This window comes from Oncorhynchus gorbuscha, linkage group LG08 (genome assembly GCF_021184085.1).
Source record: "Oncorhynchus gorbuscha isolate QuinsamMale2020 ecotype Even-year linkage group LG08, OgorEven_v1.0, whole genome shotgun sequence".
In the NCBI taxonomy this organism is placed as follows: domain Eukaryota; kingdom Metazoa; phylum Chordata; class Actinopteri; order Salmoniformes; family Salmonidae; genus Oncorhynchus; species Oncorhynchus gorbuscha.
This window is the reverse complement of record NC_060180.1, coordinates 4,842,466-4,864,006: the sequence shown is the minus strand read 5'-3', so window position 1 is coordinate 4,864,006 and position 21,541 is coordinate 4,842,466. Positions and strand designations below refer to the sequence as shown.

The 21,541-nt window shown below is 41.8% G+C and overlaps 1 protein-coding gene across 9 annotated transcripts; it reads left to right on the top strand.

Annotated features, from left to right (window-relative positions):
• The first annotated feature begins 167 nt into the window (after positions 1 to 167).
• LOC124041117 (WASH complex subunit 2C-like) lies at positions 168 to 20,395 on the top strand. Of its 9 annotated transcripts, none has more exons than XM_046358312.1 (28): positions 168 to 499; positions 917 to 1,060; positions 1,354 to 1,518; positions 2,002 to 2,073; positions 2,182 to 2,349; positions 2,662 to 2,755; positions 2,929 to 2,990; positions 3,132 to 3,185; positions 3,505 to 3,585; positions 3,838 to 3,943; positions 6,457 to 6,575; positions 6,797 to 6,851; positions 7,093 to 7,146; positions 7,667 to 7,846; positions 8,096 to 8,235; positions 10,492 to 10,584; positions 10,678 to 10,779; positions 11,637 to 11,794; positions 11,930 to 12,053; positions 13,698 to 14,026; positions 14,127 to 14,307; positions 14,400 to 14,531; positions 14,762 to 14,875; positions 14,960 to 15,043; positions 16,425 to 16,574; positions 16,697 to 17,371; positions 19,358 to 19,520; positions 19,700 to 20,395. In XM_046358312.1, the coding sequence occupies exons 1-28, from the start codon at positions 440 to 442 to the stop codon at positions 19,846 to 19,848; spliced, it is 4,008 nt and encodes a 1,335-aa protein (XP_046214268.1). In that variant the 5' UTR covers positions 168 to 439; the 3' UTR covers positions 19,849 to 20,395. The 9 variants fall into 9 exon arrangements, with proteins under 9 accessions (XP_046214268.1, XP_046214271.1, XP_046214273.1 ...); XM_046358315.1 differs by having other exon boundaries at positions 2,179 to 2,349; positions 3,135 to 3,185; XM_046358317.1 differs by having other exon boundaries at positions 2,179 to 2,349; positions 3,508 to 3,585; positions 3,841 to 3,943.
• The last annotated feature ends 1,146 nt before the right edge of the window (positions 20,396 to 21,541 follow it).

Genomic DNA, 21,541 nt, shown 5'->3' with positions numbered 1-21,541 from the left:
TTTATTTAACCTTGAGACGTTATCATTGGGACGTCTCTACACAAACCCCTACCCTTACCCGTAACCCTTATCTACCCTTAACCTTGGACCGTTTGAATCGTCAACTTCAATGGGGTGACGTCAGAGGTAGAAAGTCCACAAAAATGAATGAACTGCAGTGTTTCTCAAAAGATGAGACGAGGCCTAGAGTAAATAAATGAACAATTCCAGCTAAGGAAAACTGCATGCAATTCAATAACATGACAATGCATTCAACATACACATTACATACCATACAAACAAAGACCTGTATGTATTGATTACTATTGCCAATTTGATGTGGTAACGTTGCATTGAGTCAGGTGACTGCCGTCAGCTGATTGCCTCCAGCCAGAATATGGCCGACCTGTCAGAAGCTCAATGAGGAACGGCTGAGTTTAGCATAATCGAGTCTCTTTTTATGACTTTTGGGGCTCATATTTCACTAACGTGGACAACAGTTTTTACAACAGTTACTAAGGTGAGTTTAGTAAAAAAAATATCCCTAAAAGTGCGAGAGTATGCTCTCAATGAATCATTGCCTAGCTAGCCAGCCAGTATCTGGCAGTGCATCAACATTTATTCAACTAACTAACGTCCTATACCTAGCTAACATTCCAAATGACATTTTGCGAAAGCTTGCGACTTCCCAATGAAGCATTGCACCTACAATGTTCGGAAACTAGCTAGCTAATCTGGCTCCCATTTGCCAACCCCATGCCTGTGTTACCTAAATTATATAATTTGGGTTTATTTTTGACAAATCAGGTAATGGATGGCGTTCAGTTTGCACTAAACAGTAGATAACTTTTAAATCGTTATTGTCCATGCTGAACTCCCGTTTGAAATGTTTTCTCCAGGTTATTCCCACTGAATAAATCCTTCAATATTGTTTCAGATGAGCGGGTTGCTGGTTGGCATGGCAAATGTCCCCAGCAAGAGCAATCACACAGGGAAGGATGGCCAGGTGTGGGAGAAACTCTGGACCTTGGAAGAGATGCGACAGACCAGCGCCAACTGGTCCCTGGCTGCAGACTCAGGAGTATGCTTTGGTTATTATCTCCAAGTTATTATTCAGTTTCTGAATACCCAGCTGTTTCTAATGCATTTAACAGTGTATCATCTGGTGGCTGAAGCAGAAACAGACTGGCAGGCAGGCTCTCAGCCTCTAACTCTACATGTTATGGGTAGAGCATTCACATAGCGTTGTAAACAGCAATGCAACAGATTAACTATCCTTTTCGCTGTGGCAAAGACTACGTCCGCTACTGAACAATCAGATACACTGTTGAATAGATGAAGATTAAACAGTTGTTGGTATCCCCTCCTCCACAGCTCTTCCTGTTCCTGCAAGACTTCTCCCAGAGGATGCTGTCAAAGACTCATGGGATAGAGAAGCAGCTGGATGGACTGATCAGAGACACCAAGGCCACAGACTGTTGCATGCACACCGTCTTCAACGACTTCCTCATGCTCTCCAACACACAATTCATTGAAAACGTACGTTGTGGACTGGAAATACAATGGTCGTCTTCATTAGAGCATTTTAATGCAAGACAACGGACTGAAACAGGGGAAGGACTACCTGTCCTTGACTTGTCTAATAAGTAATCCAGATGTACTTTCTTTTGCTTCAAATTTGTTTTACTACAGTGTGCCCAAAAGAACACGACCAATGTCTTGTTCCTCTGTTGAGCTTTGTGCCCCTCTTCTTTAGAGGATGTTTGTGCCGTATTTTACATTTCCCAGATATTTTGAAACTTCACAAGCTTTTAACAAAATGAAGAAAAGATTAATCGTGCTACACGGTACAGAACTATGAGGAACTGATGACTCTTGTGTTTAATGATCTGCTTGCTCATGGTGCTGCCTCTTTTTGTTCACTATCACAAGGTGCTGTGTTACATTGATAGATTCTAACTCATTCTTCTTGTATTGATTGTGTGATGTGTTATTGATATTTGTGTTTGTTGACCTCATCAGAGAGTGTATGATGATGAGGAGGTGGAGGAGGCGGTGCCAAAGCCTGAGGCCATGGAGAGACTGCCTGAGCAGGTAAATAATCTACCTACTCCTTCCTAGATGTGCTGTAACATGTATAGCACTGTGACAACGCGAGTTCCCCCCCGGGGATAGTTAAATTAAATTACCCTGCATTAGAAGACTCGTGAGCAGAAGGAAGCCCAGCTGATTCCTAAGGTCCAGGAAGCAGTGAACTACGGTCTGATGGTGCTGGACTCTGCATTTGAGCAGCTAGACATAAAGGCAGGAAACTCTGACTCGGAGGATGAGGAGGCCACAGACAGAGTGGAGCCCATACTGGAGCCCAAGGTGAGTTTGGAATCATCTGGAAACATAAAGGATTAGAGAGAGAATTCAAGTTATTCACGCCTCCAGATATCACGTTAGGATTAGTACCTGCCCAGTCTAGTCTAGGGAGGATGGCCAATGTTTCCATGCCACTGTTTTTGATTTGTATTTGGGGTGTAGGACAGGTTAAGCACTTTGACAACTGATGTACACGTTTATTTTTTGTTGACTAACATTTGATTTGAATGATTCTGCCCGTTTTGACCAATCACGTTTTCTCTGACCGCTTCCTCCCCTTCTTTCCTTCTCTAACCCACCTCTCTCTGTTTGAAGGACCTGTATGTGGACAGGCCTTTACCATATCTGATTGGCTCTCAGCTCTTTATGGGGCAAGAAGACGTTGGACTGGGAGACCTCTCCAGTGAAGGTAGATCACCTCTGTTCTTCATGTACTCTTTCTACTGAAGGAAAGTGTGTGTATTCTTGGCATGTGTTTATATTGTTCGTGTTCAACACTCTTCCAAGCATAGTGTTTCTCGTCTAACATTAGCCGTGTTTCTCAGAGAGAAAGTGAAACTGATGTCATTCTTTACTTCACAGAAATGTCAGTTGACAGTGATCGCGACACCGTCATTGTGAGCGAAGATGGCAAAGATGCTAACGTAAGTCTTTTTTCATCCAGAAAGAGTCAGATGTTTTTTTTAAGTGTGAAGTTGGCATTATTATTATCCTCAACATAAGTTGAGAATACTGACAATTTGATTTAGATAACTGTATTATCCCTGTGGTGTTTATGTGAACAGCAGTCAGACGATGACTTCGACCAGGATGAGGGGCCAGGCACCATTAAGAAGAAGGTGAAGGTCAATTTCACTGTGACTGTCAGGGTTGAGGATCAAACTCAGAGTTAGTTGATATCTCTGTGATAACAATAACAAACGTACAGGATTGTTTCGCCGTGTGCACAATTCTGACAAGGGATGATTGAGGTATTTGCCAATTTAATCAATGATGAAACACAACAGAAAAGTGTGATTGATTGAATCCTACCTACACTCTAGACACTGGCCATAAGCATGGTGCTGTTTATGGTGATGATGGTAATGATTACACCTTAGTGAGGATTGTGATTTTATTTGCAACCTCATGGATGACATTGAATGATTTCCCCTTCAGAAGTTGTCTATGTTGAGTGATGATGAGGAGGGAGGTTCAGACATATTCGGAGAATCGGACGAAGATGATGATGACAGAAAGGTATGTTTGATTATGGTTTGCTGGTGGAGACTGGTACTAATAATATGATGGACAGATAATTTATTAAATATAACTAGCCTTTATCCAGCTAAGACAACATTGCTAATACATCTGTTTTATGACTTGAGGGAGCATAATGATTGTGTCATGTCTCCGCTATTGAATGTAGACATAAATGTGAAATATTTGTTGTAGTTAATTGCATGTCCCCTTACATGAATATTTATGTTCTATTCCACCTCTCTTTTACGGGAGTCTTTGTGTCACATTCAGAAACCAAGACCATCATCCTTTGCTGATGAGCTGGCCGCCAGAATCAAAGGGGAACCTATCAGCAAGCCAGAGGGAGATCGCACATGTATGTTGGGTTGATATGACCTGAATTACAAACTATTCAGCACGTCCATTATCACTTCCACCATGTTTTGGTTTATGTTAAACATATCATGGTTTCTATGAAGGTTAACTGTATGAGCTCATATGCTAGCCTGGGTACCAGTGTGTTTCGGCTTTAGCTAACTTATATGATCATATGGCCCTGTGTCTTTTGCAGTAATGTGACATGCCTGGATTTTTACCCTTTTTATTAAAAGCCTTTTCATCAAAATATCCTTTCTTTTTATGTCAGATGGTCCAGCACCATCCTCAGACAATTGCTTGCATTTTTTATCTACAGTGGCAAGAAAAAGGATGTGAACCCTTTGGAAATACCTGGATTTCTGCATAAATTGGTCATAAAATTGGATCTGATCTTCATCTAGGTCACAACAATATACAACCACAGTCTGCTTAAACTAATAACACTCAAACAATGATTCGTTTTCATGTCTTTATTGAACACGCTGTGTAAACACTCACAGTGCAGGGTGGAAAAGGTATGTGAACCCTTGGATTTAATATCTGGTTGACCCTCCTTTGGCAGCAGTAACCTCAACCAAACGTTTTCTGTAGTTGCGGATCAGACCTCTACAACGGTCAGGAGGAATTTTGGACCATTCCTCTTTACAAAACGCTTTCAGTTAAGCAATATTCTTGGGGATGTTTGTGAACCGCTCTTGAGGTCATGCCGCAGCATCTCAATCAGGGTGAGGTCAGGACTCTGACTGGCCCACTCCAGAAGGCGTATTTTCTTCTGTTGAAGATTTAATTGTGTTTTGGGTTGTTGTCCTGTTGCATCACCCGAATTCTGTTGAGCTTCAATTGGCAGACAGCCTAACATTCTCCTGCAGAATTGTCTTGATAAACTTGAATTCCTTTTTCCGTCAATGATGGCAAGCAGTCTAGGCCTGAGTCAGCAAAGCAGCCCCAAACCATGATGCTCCTTCCACAATACTTTACAGTTGGGTGAGGTTTTGATGTTGGTGTGCTGTGCCTTTTTTGTCTCCTTTCTTATTAGTTTAAGCACACTATGTTTGTCTATTGTTGTGACTTAGATGAAGATTTGATCAAATTTGATGACCAATGTATGCAGAAATCCAGGTAATTCGAAGGGTTCACATACTTTTTTCTGGACACTGTAATTCTCAATTCAGGCTTAAAATATAGGATAACATCTTGATATGCCATATGACTGTGCAGAACACAGTCTGGCACCCAGACTAATAATCATACACTTCACTCAATAACAATCTACCTAAATTCATGTATCTGTCCTCTCTGTTTTTATTATTATGGCCACTATTAGCTCCATACACGTTCCAAGATGTGTTTTCAGTTGGTACATTTGCACATGATGTAGGCCATACTACAACATGTGATTTCATAATGCAAATAATGTTGGCAAATTACACCAGCACATGTTTCACTACATGTCAGTGTTCTTTCTGCATGTGCATGCTCATGTTTCACTACATGTCAGTGTTCTTTCTGCATGTGCATGCTCATGTTTCACTACGTGTCAGTGTTCTTTCTGCATGTGCATGCTCATGTTTCACTACGTGTCAGTGTTCTTTCTGCATGTGCATGCTCATGTTTCACTACGTGTCAGTGTTCTTTCTGCATGTGCATGCTCATGTTTCACTACGTGTCAGTGTTCTTTCTGCATGTGCATGCTCATGTTTCACTACGTGTCAGTGTTCTTTCTGCATGTGCATGCTCATGTTTCACTACGTGTCAGTGTTCTTTCTGCATGTGCATGCTCATGTTTCACTACGTGTCAGTGTTCTTTCTGCGTGTCAGTGTTCTTTCTGCATGTGCATGCTCATGTTTCACTACGTGTCAGTGTTCTTTCTGCATGTGCATGTTTCACTACGTGTGTGTTCTTTCTCATGTTTCACTACGTGTCATTGTTCTTTCTGCATGTGCATGCTCATGTTTCACTACGTGTCAGTGTTCTTTCTGCATGTGCATGCTCATGTTTCACTACGTGTCAGTGTTCTTTCTGCATGTGCATGCTCATGTTTCACTACGTGTCATTGTTCTTTCTGCATGTGCATGCTCATGTTTCACTACGTGTCATTGTTCTTTCTGCATGTGCATGCTCATGTTTCACTACGTGTCATTGTTCTTTCTGCATGTGCATGCTCATGTTTCCTTCCCCGTGTCACTTCTCTGAATCCTGTAAGAAGAACAGTAGAGCAAAGAAAGAGTCCAAGGCTGAGAGGACACTGTGTAGGACAGCAGTGCACTCATCTAAAATAGTTTTCTTTACTGCGCATTGTGTACACGCACCTAATCTCTCACACTATGTATCCAATTATATTGTATCTGCTAAGCTAACTGTTAATTCATAACACTTCAGTCAGAAGAGCATTAGTAGAGTTGGTCTCGCTCCAAAGTGACTGAATTAATGTCATTTGACAAGCAGTCATGACATTGCAGTGTTTACCAGTATTTGTTTTGACTTGTTGTTGACAGCTGTTTGTGTTGTAGCTGATGAACATGACAGCGAGGAGTTATTGGGGCCACCCAAGATGGAGGACGAGGACTTCTCTCCGTTTGGAGGAAAAGGGGGCCTCTTCAGTCGAGGGAGAGGACTGTTTGATGATGAGGTCGGCTCACATGAACGCCATTTTGTCGCTTCCATGTATTACTTTTTACATGTTACTTACCCATTGTTGTTTCACCATAATATGATGGATAGAAATCAATAAGTGAACCGTTCAAAGAAAACAAAATCAATCTACAGCCTTTTAAAAGCTCCCGAAGAGTACATTAAATGAGTTTTGTCTGAAACCATAGCGACCCTGATAATATGATGTTTGTTGTCCAGGGGGATCTGTTCTCTGATCCACCTAAACAGCCTGTAGCAGGGGAGAAGACCACAGGTAATAATAGCCATACAACTATCTGTTGAAACACCAAGGATGTTTTCATTAGGACACACTAGATGTTTTGCAATCAACGTTTATTTTTGTTCTGCAAGTTTAGATGGTTGCTTTCCTTTTCAGGATGTTTTCTTGTAAGTGAATTGAGAATGTTGTTACTTTTGTGTAATGGCTGTGGTCACTGTTTATAATTTATTTGTCGTGGGTTACCTTATTCATTTGACCTTTGTGTTCCTGCCAGAACCTGTCAAGCCTGCAAAGAAGATTCCTTCAGGGGCTGTGCCAATTTTCCCAGGTAATACCATTTGTATGTATTTATTTAACCTTTATTTAACTAGGCAAGTCCGTTAAGAACAAAATCTTATTTACAATGACTGCCTGCACCGGCCAAACCTGGACGACGCTGTACGCCGCCCTATGGGATTCCCAATCAAGCCCGGATGTGATGCAGCCTTGATTCGAACCAGGGACTGCAGTGACGCCTCTTGCACTGAGATGCATTGTCTTAGACCGCTGCGCCATTCGGGAGCATAGAAACATGCCCTAAGGACAACCAAGGCCTTTCAAAGATTAAACCGTAATAACAGTGTTACTCAAATGATAGACAGTTTTCTGTGGCTTGTGAACATAATGCCTCTGAAGATACCGTCCTGCCTTTCTGAAATGGATTTATTAAATTCATACTAAATACTATTACAATACATGACCACAGACAGTCTACTGTACTATGTTGACAATTCTGTGATGGTATTGACAATTTTATCCTCTCCAGATTTTATTTGACGAGTCTATCCTGTCCTCTTCTTTCCCCATAGAGAACAGCCTGTTTGGCACACCTAATGACTCTGATTCAGTGGAGGGTAGAGAGAACGGCAGTCCAGCCAAACCCATCAAGACTCAGACATCAGCCCCTAGAAAGACCGCTTTAGGGGGGCTGTTTGACGATGAGGAGGATCACTTCTTCACCGGCGAAAGCCTTAATAAATCCAGCTCTGGTAAGTCAATCAAACCGTAACCTCTCTCTCTCTCTCACTAGCATGGTGGGCGAGATCCCATCTTGAGATCAATGATCGTAAAATATCAGTGAAAATCTTACTTTGACATCACGCCAATACATCAGTTAGGTATGTGAATCAAGTGTTCACCTTATTTTTATTCATGCAGTAAGTTTCACATCTTAGATCTTGCCACACTATAACTGTCTTTAGCACAAGCACTCATAATGTGTTGTTACCTGTGTTCAGCTGGACAGGAGGAACCCAAGCAGAAGAAGACAGTGGATCTGTTTGGAGGAGGTGATGAGGATGGTAACATCTTCAGTGAGAGCTCCGGTGTTCTGCCCCCTCTACAGAGCAGGAGGGAGGTGGTGGAGGAGGAAGAACAGGTGAATATACACACGTGTACAGAGCATTGTTTTTACCTATACTGTATCAGGGGACTCCGCTCACTACCTTAGAATGTAGAGAAAAATGGGGCAATTCAAGAGGATGCTATGAAAGTTGTCAAAACGTTGTTTTCTTTGTCCCATGTCATTATAAATCACACACAATTAATCATTACATTGTTCTCTGCAATTTAACTTTAGTATACTTATACTTGACTGTGTTGATAAGATAAGAATGTTTGTTTGTTGTGACCGTTGCTAGTTTCGACTGCGCTGCTCTTGGGTCTATCTCTTCAAGGTTTTAGCATTGGGAGGTACCATTTGGAGGTGTTTTTGCAGGTTAGACCAATCAAAATCAACTTGATACGAATCTACGTTGAGAGGTGCCATTTCTATGCCGATTTTAAAGGGAAAGATTCAGAAATACACAACGAAAACATGAACATATTGTCTTCATGGAGGGTGGTTATTGAAATTGTCTGTTAGCTTTGTAAATAAATACATATTTAGTCCCTATTTTGTTTTTATACTGCAGATTTCATTTAGAAAAAGCCCATTTTTTTCTCCACTCATTTGACCTGCAGCCACTAGTTGACTTTTTACCTCTTTTTTTTTCTCTACAATTTCATGGTATCCAATTGTCCTATCGCTGCAACTCTCGTACGGACTCGTGAGAGGTCAAGAGCCATGCGTCTTCCGAAACGCGACCCTGCCAAGCCGCACTGCTTCTTGACACACTGCTCCCTTAACCTGGAAGCCAGCTGCACCAATGTGTCAGAGGAAACGCCGTACAACTGGTGACTAAAGTCAGCGTGCATATATCCGGCCTGCCACAAGGAGTCACTAGAGTGGGATGGGACAAGGACATCCCGGACGACGCCGGACGCCTCATGGGTCTCCTGGTCGTAGCTGGCTGTGTCACAGCCCGGGATCAAACCCGGATCTGTATGCCGCCTCTAGCACCTCGAAGCAGTGCTTTAGACCGCTGTGCCGCTCGGGAGGCCTGTTAGTGATGTTCTGCTGCGGAGCAGAGTTCTATGGAGCAATGACCACTTTGATCATGCCTGTGATGACATTCCATTCACTGAAAACATGCTAAATTCTCAGAGTAAATTGTCTAACTTTTAAACCATCTATGGTAGCGACATGGGGGTTAGACTACTGTTTTTCTGATGCAATTCTCTGTTGAGTGGACATATTTGTATAAACCTTGAATTAATTAATACTTTTATGGGTGAACACCCTACATATTAAGTGGGATACGTGATCATGATCATTGATTTAGTGGACTTGGTTATCATGATTACATGTTGCACTGATGATGGTTGTTGGTTTCAGTGATGAGGATGATGGTTGTGTTGGAACATTTCTGGGATTTTTTATTTCAACTCATGAAACATGAGAACAACACTTTACATGTTGTGTTTTATATTTTTGTATAGTTTACCCACCTTTTTACCACTACATCAGTGGAACCAACCAACCCACACCATGTAAGGTGCAAAAAAACTGCATCAGACTTTGACATTGCGAGCATGGGTGAATCGCCCCTGAAGAGCCACATGAAGGGGGCATGACAACGCTGCATCCTGCGCTGGTGCCAGTTCTACATTTGTGACTTTTTCTCTGCAACTTCCTCCAGAGCTTTTTTGCCCATCGCCTCATTCACGGGGTGCTCGCAATATTCCGCTTTATCGCGTGACGGCTGTGCTCCTGCCCTTCTGGTGGCTGTTAAGGTGCCGTGTTCCTCACACAGCCCACCCTTTTCCCGGCCGGCGACACTGAAGCTGCCAGTCGGAAACGAGACGCTTGTCGTAGCTATTAAGTAATAGATTCCCAAATGCAGAATAAAAGCACAGTCATTAAGCTGGAGTTGTGTAGTAATGTGTGTTCACCAGTAGGCATGTCACAACTCTGCTCATCACAACTCAAATTAGAACCTCATCAGTACTGACTCTCATGTATGTAGTGAAACAATGTATTATTGAGTAGAACTTGTAAGGTAGTGATGAAACTACTCCCCCCTTCATTGGGTTCCTCAATTTACTGCCATCTGGTGGCGTCTAGAAACAATGACATAATATGAACAGTTACAGATTGATGGTCCTTGAAAATAAATATTAGTGATTGAAAAAGTACTTAAATCCTTGAATTTGACTTGCCACTGTATGAACCCTGTAGAATTCTCGGGGTGATCATGGAGCACACTTTGTTTCACAGATTTTACCTCAACTTTCTGTCCCTGTCTTTCTACAGATATGTCCAACCATCCCTAAGAGTCAGTCCAAGCTTGAACCGACACTTCAGAGCAAAGCTCTTCTGTCCATATTTGTTGACGAGGAGGATGAGGTGAGAAAATGAGCTATGACTGATATCGGCCCATAAAATATAATGAATTGGTACCTTCCTCTTCATATCTAACCACTTTCTTTCATTATGCAGGATCTGTTTGTGTCTGCGAAGAAGTCTAAATCAAGCCAAACTGAAGATGCCACACCACAAGTCAAGAAACCTGTCTCTAGTGCCGTCTTCAGTGATGACGAGGTAATGGGAGGGAACGGAACCTTGCTACATAAACTTCAGTTCAACATCAGCCTTTCAGAAAAGAATGCCTCCTCCTGTAGCCACTACCCATTTTTGTATTAACAGATCTAAAATAACTGGACAGGTGTGTGGGCAATTCCACATTATCTGAGTGATAATTTCTGTAAAACAAATATATATATATACACTACCGGTCAAAGGTTTTACAACACCTACTCATTCAAGGCTTTTTCTTTATTTTTTACTATTTTCTACATTGTAGAATAATAGTGAAGACAAAAACTATGAAATAACACATGGAATTGTGTAGTGACCAAAAAAAGTGTTCAACAAATCAAACTATATTTCATATTTAAGATTCTTCAAAGTAGCCACCCTTTTCCTTGACAGCTTTGCACACTCTTGGCATAGTAGGTGTTCTAAAACTTTTGACCAGTAGTGTAAATATTATTTTTATAAACCATACAACTCTATGCACAAAGACTACTTTTAGCAGTTTCCACAGAACATTTTACAAAAACACATTTACTTGAAGAACAGTCCTTGGGCTTAGGGTTGTATGGTTTGCGTAACTTTTCAATCATTGGTTTTTGTTTGACATATATTTTAAAGTGTAAGATCTGAGTTTCTGCATCACTCTAACTGTGGAATTTCCCATAGCCAATATGGTGATGGCAACTCCATCCATTCAGCACAGCTTCAGATATATCTTACAACCATCCTATTCCTACAAATCTGCAAACACCAGACGGATAGGGGGCAAGGGGTAGATTTTGAACCGGGCTTGATAGTGAAGGTTGTCGCTAATACTTCAACACATGCTATCTATTTAATCCTTTGTATTCTGTCTGTATCAGGACCATTGGATGAGCTCCAAGCATAGTGCAAGAAAGACTGGAGGGATGAAGTCCAGTGATAGCAACCCTTATCGTCTACCCAGTGTCAAAGCAGATCCTTTCGACAGCCTGTTCGATGAGTATGATGACGATCTCTTTGCTGCTACCAAGGAGTTTAGGTAAACTTTATATCCCCAACAAAAGAGACACTGTGCTAAAAAAGTGTTGTGTTAAAAAGTTTTAAAGTGAAATCACTATCTCTAGTTAGGGTCTTGGGGGTGGTTTGATGGGTGTAAATGTCTGTGTTGATGCAGTCCGAAGAAGCCACAGAGAGCGTCTCTCCTGTTTGAAGATGAGACTGAGGATGGTGAAGATAAGGGATCCCTCTTAGTCTTCAAACCTGCCATCAACAACAGCTCTACTCTAGCTGACCCTAAAGTAAGCCTGGGTTACAGATTCTGTCTGTGTCATAAATGGCACCCTGTTCCCTATATAGTGCACTATATAGGGAATAGGTTGCCATTTTGGGAAGTAGCCACTGACATGAATAATAATGTAAAGATGAAAAGCCTTCAAGGCAACAATGGAATTCAGTAGTACCGTGCATTCGGAAAGTGTTCAGACCCCTTCCCCTTTTCCACATTTTGTTATGTTACAGCCTTATTCTAAAATGGATTAAGTCAATAAAAATCATCATCAATCTACACACAATACCCCTAGATGAGAAAGTGATAACAGGTTTTTAGAAATGTTTGCAAATTTATCTAAAAATAAACAGAAATACCTAATTTACTTAAGTATTCAGACCCTTTACCATGAGTCTTGAAATTGAGCTCAGGTGCATCCTGTTTCATTGATCATCCTTCAGATGTGTCTGCAACTTGATTGGAGTTCAATTGATTGGAGATGATTTGGAAAGACACTCACCACACTGACAGAGCTCCAGAGTACCTCTGGAGATAGGAGCACCTTCCAGAAGGACAACCATCTCTGCAGCACTCTACCAATCAAGCCTTTATGGTAGAGTGGCCAGACTGGAGCCACACCTCAGTAAAAGGAATATGACAGCCCGCTTGGAGTTTGCCAAAAGACATCTAAAGACTCTCAGACAATGAGAAACAAGATTATCTTGTCTGATGAAACCAAGATTGAACTCTTTGGCCTGAATGCCAAGCGTCAAGTCTGGAGGAAACCTGGTACCATGCCTACGGTGAAACATGGTGGTGGCAGCATCATGCTGTGTGGATGTTTTTCAGCGACGGACTGGGAGACTAGTCAGGATCAAGGGAAAGATGAACGGGAAAAAACACAGAGATCCTTAATGAAAACCCGCTCCATATCGCTAAGGACCTCAGACTGGTGAGATGGTTCTCCTTCCAATAGGACAACCACCCAAAGCACACAGCCAAGACAATGCAGAAGTGTCTTCAGGACAAGTCTCTGATTGTCCTTGAGTGGCCCAGCCAGAGCCTGGATTTGAACCCAATTGAACTTCTCTGGAGAGACCTGGAAATAGCTGTGCAGCAACACTCCCTATCCAACCTGACAGAGCTTGAGAGGATCTGCAGAGAAGAATGGGAGAAACTCCCCAAATACAGGTGTGCCGAACTTGTAGCGTCATACCCCAGAAGACGCAAGGCTGTAATCGCTGCCAAAGGTGCTTTTACAAAGTACTGAGGGTCTGAATACTTCTGTATACATGTCATTTTTCATTTTATTTTTTTTCTTAACGTTTTTGCTTTGTCATTATGGGATATTGTGTAGATTGATGAGGAAAACCCTCTCAATGTAATACATTTTAGAATACGGCTGTTTGTTACTTAACAAAATGTGGGATAAGTCAAGGGGTCTGATTACTTTCTATTATTATTCCAAACAATTCAAATATAGAATAAGTGTTTTTATTCATACTTTCTTTGGTAAAGTACTATTTTTTAAATTCATGTTTGTGTTGTACTCTTCATGGAAATATGTGTGGTAACATCCCTGCAGTGATATGTATGTATTATTGAATTTTAAACAACTTGTCATTCACCCCTTAGTTCATAACCTTGTCTCCTGTGCCCTTGCCCTGTTCTCTAGGCTGCTGCTGTGGCCTCCCCAGCCCCCTCACGGGTCCACACAGACAAACCTGAGGTGACGGCACCTCCTCCCCCAGTGGAGAAGAGGCGTGCAGAGGAGAGGGCAGCGAAGGGTCCTGAGGTACAGCCCCTGTCCTCTCTATTAGAGTGCAGTGAGAGTAAGAAGAAGCCAGTAAGGGCCGTCAGTCTGTTTGGAGGGATCAACGTGCTGGGAGACCGACTGGGAGCAGCCAAGGTGAGACGCTACATAAGGCTGAGGGTAGAAGTTCCCCCTAAGCTCAAATCTAGGACGGACCTTGGACATTCTGTTCCAGTATGGTTGAGATTGAGGTAAGGAGAGAGAAAAGGTGAATTGAGATGGAGCCCTGCTCCTAAGTGTAAGGTGCTATACTCAGACTCTCTTTATATCTTCCTGTCACTTAACAAGCAGACTAAGAGCCCATTGGACGAGACGGATGGTGATGACTTTCTGTCTGAGGGCCCGCCCCCCATGGAAAAGGGGTCCAAAAAGAAGAAGAACACCGTCAGTCTGTTTGATGATGAGGAGGGTGCTGACTGGACTGACCCTATCTACATACCCTAGCAAAACAGCTACCATAAACACACTAAAGGTTTGTCTCGGTTTGTTTATTCATAGTACTTACAATTCCTGTGTGCGTGCGTCTGTCTGTATATGTGTGTAAATCTTATGTCTGTGCGTTAGCCTGCAGAGGAGCGTCCTCATACCAAGAGCAGTACCGGGGTGTTCCAGGATGAGGAACTGCTCTTCAGTCACACTCAGCAGACAGACAACCACCCCGACGTTGACATCTTCGCCACGCCTGACAAGTTTGTGGTGAGTTCTAGGGACCGCACTCGGTGAGATGGGAAAGGTGTTAGTGTTGGGCGAGAGCGAAAGCCTGCACTCACCAGGACCAGGGTGGATGCACATTGACGCGTACTACCTGCTATTACTTTTACATTTACATTTAAGTCATTTAGCAGACGCTCTTATCCAGAGCGACTTACAAACTTTTAGTGATAAATTAATTGTACTTGTGATAAAGTGCTGTGTTCCTGTCTCAGAGGTTCAGGCCCAGTAATGCTAGGAGCTCAGTGAGGTCGGCAGCCCCAACACCTTTTAGTGATGAGGATGAAGATGACCTCTTCAGCTCTGTCAATCCCAAAGCTCTTCAGCCGGTACCCTATTCAATCAATACATTAACAACTTGATTAATTTACTCATGACTTCACCCTCAGTCCTTGTCTTTCATTTGACCTCAGAAAGTATCGGCGAAGCCCAGTAAACCCGGTAAAGACGAGCCATCCCCACAACCTTCTGTCACAGAACCAGTCACAGGGAGTGAGGTAAGGCTGATGAAACAAAGTCTTACAAAGGCTGGTTTACAAAGGCAGCTCAATTCTAATATTTATTTTTCAACTAATTGGTCTTTTGATCAATCACATCATATCTTTTCACACTAGATTTTTTTCAGAGCTGATCTGATTGGTGAAAATACTTTTTTACATTTTTTTATTTTATTTTTTAAGGATCAGATTTGGGCTGCCTGTTTAAATGCAGCCTTAGTGCTCTGCAGTCTATGTGATTGCCAATGTGTTTATGATTGAAGTGTTTCAGAATTTGAAGGATATCTATAGACAGTAATGCTCTCTCCTCTCAGTTGAGACTTGTTACACTGTGATATATTTCAAGGGAATGTTATCCAGGTAGTTACATTTCTTTTGGAGGTATTCCTGTCTGTGTCAAGATTACTTAAAGGTCAAAAATGTGATTTTCCTATGTTTTAGATATATTTCCACACTGCGTTTGGCATAACATTGTGAAAATGATAACGCCCTTTCAGTGTTGAGCTGTTTGAAAAGACTGCCTGAAATGTCAGCCTGTTTTGGTGTGAAGACGTCACCAGGCGGTAAATTAGTTAATAGACCAATGAGAAAGAGTTCCACACCTCTCTGCCAATAACAGCTAGTTATCCCCTCCACACTCAGACCACTGACAGTTTGGCAAAATTCTTTGTTGAAAAATTGTTCTTCGCTAAGACACTTTTTGTTCCTTGTTTTTCAATTAAAATGTTCAAAAATAAGTTATTTAATTGTTACCAATAAATGATTTGATATTGAGACTTGAGACATATTGAGAAACAGCTGCATTGGAGATTTTTACCTGATCTATGTTGTTCAACTGCACAGAAGACCTGTAAAATCTAAAGGGCCTTTGTCATGGATAGGAAAACTCCAAGTAAACAACTTCTTCTTTTAAATCACTCAATGTTTTACTCTATCTTTATTCTTTCTGAGTGAGAGTTTATTCGTCCAACATGTGTTCTCTGCCAGACATCTTTGAACCTTAGCCTTTGACATGAATCATGTCGTCTTTTCCACTGCTGGTATAAAAGCTAAACTGCGACAGCGTGACTGTCAGATTGATTCGCATAATGTTTCGGTTTTTACCATCAGACTGAAAGCGATTGCTCAGCCTTTCTTCTTCCTGAAATTGCATGATTAGATGTCATTCTTATGTCTACATTTTTGCTTTATTCTTGGGCTCTCTCTTTCCTCTGTCTACCACTTTGTTCTGATGATCATGAGGAACTGCATGAACAAAATTACTTGTAAATCCAATTCTATAATGTGACAACCATTTGCATGTATCCTCACTGTGCTATAAACACTCTCTTATAAAGGACTTTAGTTGATGAACAAGTGTGTTCCTCCTCCCCACTCTCAGACCAACCTGGTGATCAACCCTGTTGCCCTCCTACTAGGCCTGAGCCCCAGCTCCTCAGGCCTCAGCCCAGCATGGACCCAGTCCCTCAGCAACGGAGGGCTTAGCTTCGACCGCCCTGTCCAGGTGTCTGTGCTACAGTGTGCCAACAAGGTTGGTTAAGGGTCAGAGGTCAGGCACTGGGGTGTAGGGGAAACAAAGCACACTTAAAGCTAAACCTTGTACCTTCCTTAATCAGCCCCTGTTATGACTTCATGCGTCTTCTCTTCCTGTAGGGTCGAGTTAAAGGCTCCATCCGCCGCAGGCCCCAGACCAGGGCAGCACGGCAGATGTCAGCACAGAGCTCCGTGGACCAGAAAAACCAGGGAGAGGACCCGGCCGGACACAGCCCAACCCTACCTCATTCAACCCAGCCTAGTTTGGCACTACTTAATCCAATCGAGCCTAGCCTGGCACTACCTAACTTAACCCTGCCCCGGCCTAGTCTACCCAACCAAGCCCCAACCACTGGCTTACCCTCCTTCTTACCTGCCTCCTTACCCTCCCAACCGCTGCTCACTGATGTCTCTGTCACACCATCAGTTCTAACACTACCAGTGTCCAACACCCCTCTAAAGAGAGACTTTTCTATGGGAAGCAAGGTGAAGGTGCTGCCCTCTCCCGACGAGGCTGACCTGTTTGGGTCTGTCCCTGCCCTAGCCCCAGTCCCCAAACTCGCCCCAAAGACTATGGAGGGTGAGTTGACGCCGAAGGAAGAGAAAGAAGCGACCCCTCCATCCGTCTTTGACGACCCCATGGGTGACTTGTTCCAGAAGGTCAAGCCGAGGTCGGCGAAGACCTTCCTGGAGGAGGAGGATGAAGAGGATATCTTTGTGCTGGGAAATAGTTCTACTCCCACTACTAAAATTACTGCAGGGAGCAACCCTACTCCCAAACAGGACCTCTTCCAGGTATTGTTCATGATCAATATTGTCAGTCATTTGAACAATCAATCTGTCTGTGTTTTTTATTTATTGTGCAGCCAGGAATTTACAATATCTTACAATCATTGAAATGTTAGTTTTATTTTTCATCGTACTAGTTGGAGGAAATATCGATACAGTTTAGAGGTCAACCGATTATGATTTTTCAACACCGATACCGATTATTGGAGGACAAAAAAAAACCTGATCCCGATTAATCGGACGATTTTGAAAATGTATTCGTAATAATGACAATTACAACAATACTGAATGAACACTTATTTTAACTTAATATAATACATCAATAAAATCAATTTAGCCTCAAATAAATAATGAAACATGTTCAATTTGGTTTAATTAATGCAAAAACAAAGTGTTGGAGAAGAAAGTAGAAGTGCAATATGTGCTATGCAAGAAAGCTAACATTTTTAAGTTCCTTGCTCAGAACATGAGAACATTTGAAAGCTGGTGGTTCCTTTTAACATGAGTCTTCAATATTCCCAGGTAAGAAGTTTTAGGTTGTAGTTATTATAGGTCTATTTTGCTCTCTACCATTTGTATTTAATATACCTTTGACTATTGGATATTCTTATAGGCACTTTAGTATTGCCAGTGGAACAGTATAGCTTCCATCCCTCTCCTCGCTCCTACCTGGGCTCGAACCAGGAACAAAATGACAACAGCCACCCTCGACGCAGCGTTACCCATGCAGAGCAAGGGGAACAACTACTCCGAAGTCTCAGAACGAGTGACGTTTGAAATGCTATTAGCGCGCACCCTGCTAACTAGCTAGCCATTTCACATCACATCATTACACCAGCTTCTTACTGAATTCGCGGAACAGGCGTGATCCTCGTGAGGCAGGTGGTTAGAGCGTTGGACTAGTTAACAGTAAGGTTGCAAGATTGAATCCCTGAGCTGACAAGGTAAAATTCTGTCATTCTGCCCCTGAACAAGGCAGTTAACCGTCATTGAAAATAAGAATGTGTTCTTGACTGACTTGCCTGGTTAAATAAAGATTAAATAAAGGTGTAAAAAAAATGTTTACAAAATCTGCGTCCAAAATTACCGATTTCCGATTGTTATGAAAACTTGAAATTGGCCCTAAATAATCGGCCATTCCGCATATTATTTTGGGCGGTATTATATCGATACTTTGACTCACAAGTATTTTTTTTATTGCTGGGTAGCATTCGGTCAGCCAGCACTAATCGGTGGTGTCTTTGCTGAAACTCAGGTATTTTTCATCCTATAGCAAGTTTTCCATCTTCTTTTTAAATGTTTAGTCGACATGCGCTTCCCACGGTTAGGTCAAGTTGGCTGGATGTCCTTTGGGTAGTGGACCATTCTTGAGACACATGGGAAACTGTTGACTGTAAAGACAGTAGCGTTGCAGTTCTTGACAAGAACTGGTGTGCCTGGAATTTACTAGCATACCACGTTCAAAGGCACTTAAATGTTTTGTCTTACCCATTCACCCTATGAATAGCACACATACACAATCCATGTCTCTATTGTCTCAAGGCTTAAAAATCCTTCTTTAACCTGTCTCCTCCCCTTCATCTACACTGATTGAAGTGGATTTAACAAGTGACATCAATAAGGGATCATAGTTTTCACCTGGTTAGTATGTCATGGAAATAACAGGTGTTATTAATGTTTTATATAGTCAGTGAGTGTTTTAAACATTAAATTGCAATAAAATCACAGTATTGAATCGCAATACATATAGAATCACAATACTTATCGTATCGGCACCTAAGTATCGTGATAATATCATATCCTGAGGTCCCTGGCAATTCTCAGCCCTACAGTACATTGTAGTAGTCTAAATGCAGTTGGTCTGGCTCAGCGCATGCTGCCTCAGTTTATCCAAGAGTCACGATCTCTGGAACAGTAGGTGGAGGGAAATCCATGTATTCCTTGGAAAGTGTGTCTGCTTTTTTTCTGAATATGTCTTATTCTGTTGTCCAGGATGAAGGGGAGACGACCCCTAAAGCTCACAAAGACAAATCTCTGGATTCCAGCCTGTTTGACGACAAAGTTGACATCTTTGCTGATTTGACGGCCATTTCAAAACCAAAAGAGAAGAAGTTCAAGAAGGTGGAGACTAAATCCATATTTCATGATGATATGGGTGGGTGTTTGCAGAGCACATATTTCAGAATATCTTGCATTGTTTGTTGTTCCTCAATAACTTTCAACATGCACGTTGAAATTTACACCAGACATGGGTATACTTACACACACATTCTTACAATGCCATTGCCACCAGGTTGAACTGAAACATCTACTGGACATGCTCTCTCTGTACAGATGATGTCTTCTCTCCCTGCACTGTGAAGCCAATGGCCAAGCAGCCTCCATCCAAGTTCAGGAAAAACCCTCCCTCCCAGGACACCAGTGCAACGGACGGCTTGGGCAACATCTTCGATGACCCTCTCGATGCTCTGGGTGGGAACTGAACAGTGGACTGTTCCTGATTAACTAAAACTCTGTGTCCCAAATGGCACCGTATTCACTAGATGGTTCATTACTTTTGACCAGGGCTCATAGGGTGTGCACTATGTGGGGAATAGGGTGCCATTTGGGATGCTGTCACTAACTGTACAATTGTGCAGAAAACGTTGTTTTGGAGGACTGAAAAAGGGGTTGGAGATATTAACACTGTTCTTATAGAGACTATTTCTATAAAAGCAATCCATCGATCGACATAACCTCGGATGGAAATTTAAACCCATCTCTGATTGATTGATAACAAGTAACTATTTTCCTTTATTTAATGTCCATGGTAGCAGGGCTTTGCCATCATTAGGCCAGCTGCTAATAAAGAAATAGTCAATGATTTATACATGTAGTTGAGTTCTGGGTATGTGGTTTAACATTGCCATTCTGAGATTACATGTCACCATCGGGCTGTGCCATATCACCGTTACATTAACTTTGCCTGTGATAAATGACAATAGATTATTTTTTTTTAAAGAATTAAATTATATTTTGCTAAATTTAAAATGTGTGCGAAGTTTGTTTCTAAGATCTGCAGCACTACTTTAAAGTATTTTGTTAAGATAATGAATTGTGGAATTACTAATGCAGCTAAAAGATGGACATAGCTGTTACTCGGGTCCACTGACTTCATTTCCACGGTTCCTATCCTTTTATAACAATTCTACTAATACATAAGATTCACTGCCATCTCTAATCAACTTTTAAATGTTGATTAACTGCACTGGTGCATTTAGAGGATTCTGCTACATTTTAGAATAATAAGGAACATCTATATTTTGATCAATTAAAATCTATCACGGATGGTATTTAAGTTTAAATTTCCAAGTTTTAATGTCATGCTCAAGTACAGTGACATGCCTTAATTGAAAACTCAAAATGCAATAATAATGTAATACTACAAATAAGGTAGATTTGTACCTTGTCAGCTCTGGGATTTGAACTTGAAACCTTTCGGTTACTAGTCCAACACTCTAACCACTAGGCTACCCTGCCGCCCCAGGGTCAGTACCAGTACCATATTGATAATGTGCAGGGATGCTGGATCGCTAAAGGTAGATACTGTATGTAGGCAGGGTAGCCTAGTGGTTAGAGCGTTGGCCTAGTAACCAAAAGGTTCCACGATCAAATTCCCGAGCTGACAAGGTAAAACTTTGTCATTCTGCCCCTGAACAAGGCAGTTAACCCACAGTTCCTAGGCACTCATTGAAAATAAGAATTTGTTCTTAACTGACTTGCTTAGTTAAATAAAGGTAAATATATATATATATATATATATGGCCAAGGTGACTAGGCATCCGGATATATGATAAACAGTAGCAGCAGCATACAGTATATGATGATTTTATTTGAGTGGGTGTTCGTGTGTAGAGTCTATAAATGTATGTGCATATTGTGTGTGAGTGTATATGTGTTGGAGTATCACTGTGTAACTGTGTAGGGCCCTGTGATTGTGTGTATAGAGAGAGTGCAAAATAAGAATTAAATACAAGGGTCAACTCAGTCCTTCTAGCCATTTTGTTAGCTATTTAACAGTCTTGTGGCATGGGGATAGAAGCTGTTCAGCAGTCTGTTGGTGTCAGAAGTGATGCACCAGTACCCCATGCCATGTGGAAGCGATTTTCCGGACCTTCCATTCACACCGCCTGATAG

What these genes read in the sequence shown, in the direction of transcription:
- LOC124041117 (XM_046358311.1), top strand. Translation starts at nt 440, where the DNA reads ATGACTTTTGGGGCTCATATTTCACTAACGTGGACAACAGTTTTTACA. An exon ending in ACACACAATTCATTGAAAAC is followed by an intron (nt 1,519 to 2,001) that starts GTACGTTGTGGA and finishes TGACCTCATCAG; the next exon opens with AGAGTGTATGATGATGAGGA. An exon ending in GAGGACTGTTTGATGATGAG is followed by an intron (nt 6,576 to 6,796) that starts GTCGGCTCACAT and finishes TTTGTTGTCCAG; the next exon opens with GGGGATCTGTTCTCTGATCC.